This window comes from Oncorhynchus nerka, linkage group LG16, assembly GCF_034236695.1.
Source record: "Oncorhynchus nerka isolate Pitt River linkage group LG16, Oner_Uvic_2.0, whole genome shotgun sequence".
In the NCBI taxonomy this organism is placed as follows: Eukaryota; Metazoa; Chordata; class Actinopteri; order Salmoniformes; family Salmonidae; genus Oncorhynchus; species Oncorhynchus nerka.
This window is the reverse complement of record NC_088411.1, coordinates 10,099,517-10,105,454: the sequence shown is the minus strand read 5'-3', so window position 1 is coordinate 10,105,454 and position 5,938 is coordinate 10,099,517. Positions and strand designations below refer to the sequence as shown.

At 42.8% G+C, this 5,938-nt stretch overlaps 1 protein-coding gene across 1 annotated transcript; it reads left to right on the top strand.

The window, feature by feature from the left end:
- The first annotated feature begins 892 nt into the window (after positions 1-892).
- Positions 893-4,840, top strand: LOC115144001 (transcription factor Sox-9-A-like). Its single transcript, XM_029684562.2, has 3 exons — positions 893-1,714; positions 1,953-2,203; positions 2,533-4,840. Exons 1-3 carry the CDS (start codon positions 1,275-1,277, stop codon positions 3,315-3,317), a joined length of 1,476 nt encoding a protein of 491 aa, XP_029540422.1. The 5' UTR covers positions 893-1,274; the 3' UTR covers positions 3,318-4,840.
- The last annotated feature ends 1,098 nt before the right edge of the window (positions 4,841-5,938 follow it).

The window sequence follows — 5,938 nt, the reverse complement described above, 5'->3', positions numbered from 1 at the left end:
TCCTGGGCTGCTGTCTCCCCCTATGGGCATATGTTATCATGGCATGCATGGACCAACATTTCATTTTATACCAATCCCTCTCTGCAAACCAAACGGTAAAGACTGTATGGCCATTTTGAACCAGTAAAATAATAATTGGTTTTGTATGCATCGAATAAATAGTATTTGATATATTTGTAATGTATCTGCTGTGGCCTTTGTTTTGTCGCACATAATAGCCGTAGGGCATGGTCACTACAGACTCTCCTCGATTGTATAAAGGTACGACTTTGTATGACTTTCGATATGGGATTTCTTATTGCAGACAAATTGAGTCATAATGGAAACACTATTGGTAGGCCTATTTCCATGATTTCAATGTTTTATTTCGTCAACTATTAGCTTTTTCTTTACTGGTTTAACTTTGAAGGTGTGAGTAAAATAAAACAAATCAAATCATTTTTTTATTGGTCACATACACATGGTTAGCAGATGTTATTGCGAGTGTAGCGAAATGCTTCTGCTTCTAGTTTCCGACAGTGCAGCAATATCTAACAAGTAATATCTAACAATTCCACAACAGATACCTAGTACACACAAATCTAAGTAAAGGAATGGAATAAGAATACATAAATATAAGTATATGGATGAAACACTCAAATAGTCTATGATTTAAGAATATAAAAATATATTTGTAAACCAAAATCAATTTCAGTACTTGAATTATTATACCTACAACAATATTGTACACAAAATGTGAAACTGTCGATGCATATGCTGTGTGTGTGGAGGGGAGGGGGCCGTAGGGATCAAATTCCTTCAGTTCGTTATGCTCTGTCGACCAATCACATTTGGGTATTCTCGGGTATTCTGTAGCCGTACAGTAACTCACTTATAAAGTCCGCTTGCAAAGGATTTCAGTTCAAAAGCACGCACACGTTCTGGAGATACTATTTGGAGACAGACTAGAACACTTTCTCTTTTTATCTGAAAAAAAAGTTGCCGCAAATCATCAGCTGTTGCTCGAGTGTGGAGACGCCTGCAAACAAAACTAGGTTATTATACAATATTTTAGAAAGGCATATGCATAAAGACATTCTCTCTCCAAAAGGCTTTGTGCAGTTGACTGCCTCATTGCAGGAGCAAATAACGTCTACTGTTACTTTTGATCCACTTTTGGACATTTTAAATACTTTGGTCAAACTTTTCCTCGTGTGTAAAGCATCTCTAGGGATCTCACCCTCAAGAGCCGTACTTTCATATTTTGTGCGTAATTGTTCGACAACATTTTTCGTATGAATCTACTCGACCCCTTCCTGAAAATGACAGACGAACAAGACAAATGTCTCTCTGACGCACCGAGCCCGAGCATGTCCGAGGACTCTGCGGGATCCCCGTGCCCTTCCGGCTCTGGCTCAGACACCGAGAACACCAGACCTTCAGAGAACGGTCTGCTGATGGGTCCGGACGGTCCCCTCGTCGAGTTCAAGAAGGACGACGATGACAAGTTCCCCGTGTGCATCCGCGACGCTGTGTCCCAGGTGCTGAAGGGCTACGACTGGACCCTGGTGCCAATGCCAGTCCGAGTGAACGGATCTAGTAAGAACAAGCCCCACGTCAAGAGACCGATGAACGCGTTTATGGTTTGGGCGCAAGCCGCTCGGAGAAAACTGGCTGATCAGTACCCTCATCTGCATAACGCGGAGCTGAGCAAAACTCTGGGGAAACTATGGAGGTGAGTCTCACTCCTCTCTGTTATTACTTCCAAAGGTTTATTTCGAGTGGCATCGCGTTTGTGGTCTTGTTAATGAAAATAGTTTTTATTTAATAGGCAACTCAATTCTACTTTTACTCGTGCATTTTGCGCTCGCATGTGAACTCGATACTGTGATCATTTAACCTTCGTCGTAAACTATTTGGTTGTCAATTTAATATTTGATTTACTCATGTATCTATTTGCCTTTCACGCACAGGCTTCTCAATGAGGGAGAGAAGCGTCCGTTCGTGGAGGAGGCAGAGCGCTTGAGGGTACAGCACAAGAAAGACCACCCCGACTACAAGTACCAGCCCCGGCGAAGGAAGTCCATGAAGAACGGACAAAGCGAGTCTGAGGACGGCAGCGAGCAGACGCACATATCACCAGGAGCGATCTTCAAGGCGCTCCAGCAAGCTGACTCTCCAGCCTCTAGCATAGGAGAAGTGCACTCCCCGGGAGAACACTCAGGTAAGAGGAAAGAAAATGCGTAGTGCCTATTGCATTGGTCTCATTCAACATGTGTTCATCAATGTATATTTGACACTTCAATGCTGCTAGACTTTTTATAAGAATATTGTCTGAAATAGATTGTTTGAAAAGCTGATGACTGATATGATCAGATATGTTCTCTGTTAGTTTAACTTGATATCTAGACTAATTTCTTATTCCACTCATGCATGACCACTTGTAAAAGCCCTTGTTTTTACTTTTCAATTAAATCCATGGCTCTGCTCTTGCTCTGAGATTTGTATTACAGAAATATGTATTCTATATGTAACCCACCCTCTCTCTCTCAGGCCAGTCCCAAGGGCCCCCCACCCCTCCCACCACACCTAAGACCGACATCCAAGTGGGAAAGGTGGACCTGAAGCGTGAGGGTCGCCCCTTACAGGAAGGCACGGGCCGTCAGCTCAACATTGATTTTCGGGATGTGGACATCGGTGAGCTGAGCAGCGACGTAATCTCCCACATCGATACCTTCGATGTCAACGAGTTTGACCAGTACCTGCCCCCCAACGGTCACCCAGGCGCTCCTGGCACTGCCGCTGGCCAGGTGTCCTACAACGGTACCTATGGCATCAGCAGCTCCGCAGTCAGCCAGGCAGCAGGGGGCACCGCAGGGCACAGCTGGATGACCAAGACCCAGAGTCAGCAGCAGCACTCCCTGACCACGCTGGGTAGTGGAGGGGAGCAGGGCCAGAACCAGAGGACCCCCACACACATCAAGACAGAGCAGCTGAGCCCCAGCCACTACAACGATCAGCAGAACTCCTCCCCCCCGCAGCACGTCACCTACGGCTCCTTCAACCTGCAACACTACAGCTCTTCCTCCTACCCCTCCATCACCCGCGCCCAGTATGACTTTTCTGACCACCAGGTCGGCACCAACTCCTACTACAGCCACGCAGCTGGGGGCCAGGGCTCAGGGCTCTACTCCTTCAGCAGCTACATGAGCCCCAGCCAGAGGCCCATGTACACCCCCATCGCAGACACAACAGGAGTGCCCTCCGTGCCACAGACCCTCAGTCCCCAGCATCACTGGGACCAGCAGCCAGTGTACACACAGCTCTCCCGGCCCTGAGGACACAGTCATCTACACACAGACTTACATAGACTGATAGACATGCCCATCTTGCAGAGGGAGACTTTGTCACAACATTCCAACATCTAGCTCCGAGCAAACAGACACTTGAATTTACAACAGAGGAGAAGACAACCAAGAAGAAGAAGGAAAGCTGGACTTGAGAGAACTGAAATTAGACCAGAATGGCTCACAACGTGCCTTTTTTTGTGTATTGATGAAACATATTTTGAGCATTGAGAAATCCTCTGTGAGGACTGTTTAAATTGTTGATATTTTTAGTAGGTACTGTGTATGTTTTCTTACCTTTTTTACTCTGGCAGTTTGCTATTCTGGGGGATTTTAAACACATATTTGTAGAGAAAAAGCTTTATTTCTATCCAGTTCAGCAGTAAACCACAGTAGTGCAGTTATCTATTCTATGGCCTCAATTCTCTGGTGGAATTTTTTATAGGCAGTAAATCTCTGTCCTTTTTTGGTTGTGTTTGTTTTTGTTTGTCTTCCTGCAGTGCATTGTGCTTATATGTGCTGTGCCATCCAACAAAATGAACTACATGTGTATTTGTGCAGTTGAGGGTTTCTCCATCAATTATATATTATGATTATAGCACGTTCTTAGATGTAACAGGGGCATGCTGTGAATGGCAAGGGAAGAAGTTTGGACGTTATCGTTTTGTGCAGGAGATTCCACCCTTTTGCACCGTTAGTGCCTAGCATATCAGAGGTTGGGTGATAGGATGTCTGTGTCAGAGTGTGTGTGCTACAGCACATACTATAGAAGAGAGAAGCCACAGCTGAGATTCTACTTACCGTCTGACAGCATGTGTTTGACAGCCACAGGAAGTGCCCTTTGACCTCTCGGGCGTCCCCTGCCGTCCACCATCACGCCAGTGTCGTTTTACAGCCCCCTGCCTGATCCACCTCTCTCCCCCTCCCGCCCCCTCTCAGTCTTAACCCTTTAATTTATTTATTAGCTTAATTTTATTTTCAAAGTAATTATTATTTAGCATTTTATTCTTTATTTGATATTTTATACAATTAATTAATTTGTCTTCAAAATAAGTTCCCTTCTGGATATTAAATGTCATATAAACCGGTCTTTTTAAATGACACAAACTGTAATCATCATGCTTTATTTAACATATGTAAATGTTTCTATTTTAAATGTTTAATTTGTCATTTTTTGTTATCTAGTTGCGTACGGATTATTGTTATAATTGTGAAGTTTGGATTCTAAACTGGAAATACTTTTTGAGCATAATGACAAAGTTTTACAATTAGTTATGTTTACGCTGTGGCTAATATGTTTGTGTTATTAGAGGTACCAGCATCCGTGTCTTTTCTAAGGACTTTTTTTTTAACGTCCTGACACATACAGTACTATCTCAGTACTGATGTTTTTTTTCTGATGCATCTGAACAAATTGTCATTTTCTTCAGCTAGCTTAACATGTTACTGTACTGTCTTAAAAAGAAGCTTAACTTTTGTATTGTATTTGCAATAAAAGAGAAAATACTCTAGAAACAAAATGGCTGTTGATATTTTATTACACAAAAAATGACCTACTTATTGAATAGGTTGGGGGAACAAGGAATCTCTAGTTTATATGGATAAACATCATGCTACATAACACCTCCATACGTTGGAATTCATAACATTTAAACCAACCCAATATCAACCTCAGAATTTTACTGTTTTGTCAAATTGAGACAGAGAGGTAGACGGAAAGAGTTAAAGAGAGAGCCTGAGAGAAGGCAGTTCTCTCAGAAGCCTTGTTTATCTCATTTATTTTCTCGTTCTTTCTCTTCCGTCAGCTGGAGCAACAGGGGGTCCCCCCTTCCTCCAGTCTGCATGTTGTAAGGCTCTGGAGCTTTACTGGGAGAGGCTACTCTGCAGAAAAACATTACAACCGTGAAAAAAAACTTTAATGTTTTTCAATTTTAAAGCAGGGACTTTGCTTCCCTACCAGCAAAGCTCTCTTTAAAGATTTTCAGTGCTGCCACCTTTTAAAGGTCAACTCAAGGAAATATTTACAAGCTTCACAACACCCGGGACCAAGTGCCATTTTCCTATTCTCTACTACTATGAATCACACCTTTTGGAAGCTATTGTGATTTTTGAAACCACAGTTTTATAGTATGAACACAAGGCATAGGAGGACCATAAAATGTGACTCGTTTCAGGAAACTAGGCGTATGTCTCGCGTCACAAGCATTCAAACGTAAACATTTATTTTTGATCAAAGTGTGTTTTATGGCAGAAATGCTTTCTGGAACATGTTAACTTCCACATTCGTTAATAAGAAACTTGTATGCCATCTGTAAATATGAGTCAAATAGAGCCTAGTTGGTTTAGCCACGGAAAAATACAGGGACCTTCCCGCTAGCCATGATTGGCTGAGATAATGGATGGACAGGACATGCTGAGAGATGAGTTCGGATTGGTCTGCCATGTACCACGCTTCTGTCTATAACAAAGGGCTGCTCAGTATGTGTAGGTAACCCTTTCTAATACAGCTTATATGAAAGATATCACAAATAACTGCAAAAGTGTTGCTCTCCACTTTCTGGAGGACAGAGTTTTGAAATTGGTGGAATATCCGGTGGAAGCAGCATATGACA

Bases quoted from the DNA above. Each gene is read 5' to 3' on its own strand.
- LOC115144001 (XM_029684562.2), top strand. From the start codon at position 1,275: ATGAATCTACTCGACCCCTTCCTGAAAATGACAGACGAACAAGACAAA. The intron at 1,715-1,952 runs GTGAGTCTCACT...TTTCACGCACAG, and splicing joins ACTCTGGGGAAACTATGGAG to GCTTCTCAATGAGGGAGAGA. The intron at 2,204-2,532 runs GTAAGAGGAAAG...TCTCTCTCTCAG, and splicing joins CTCCCCGGGAGAACACTCAG to GCCAGTCCCAAGGGCCCCCC.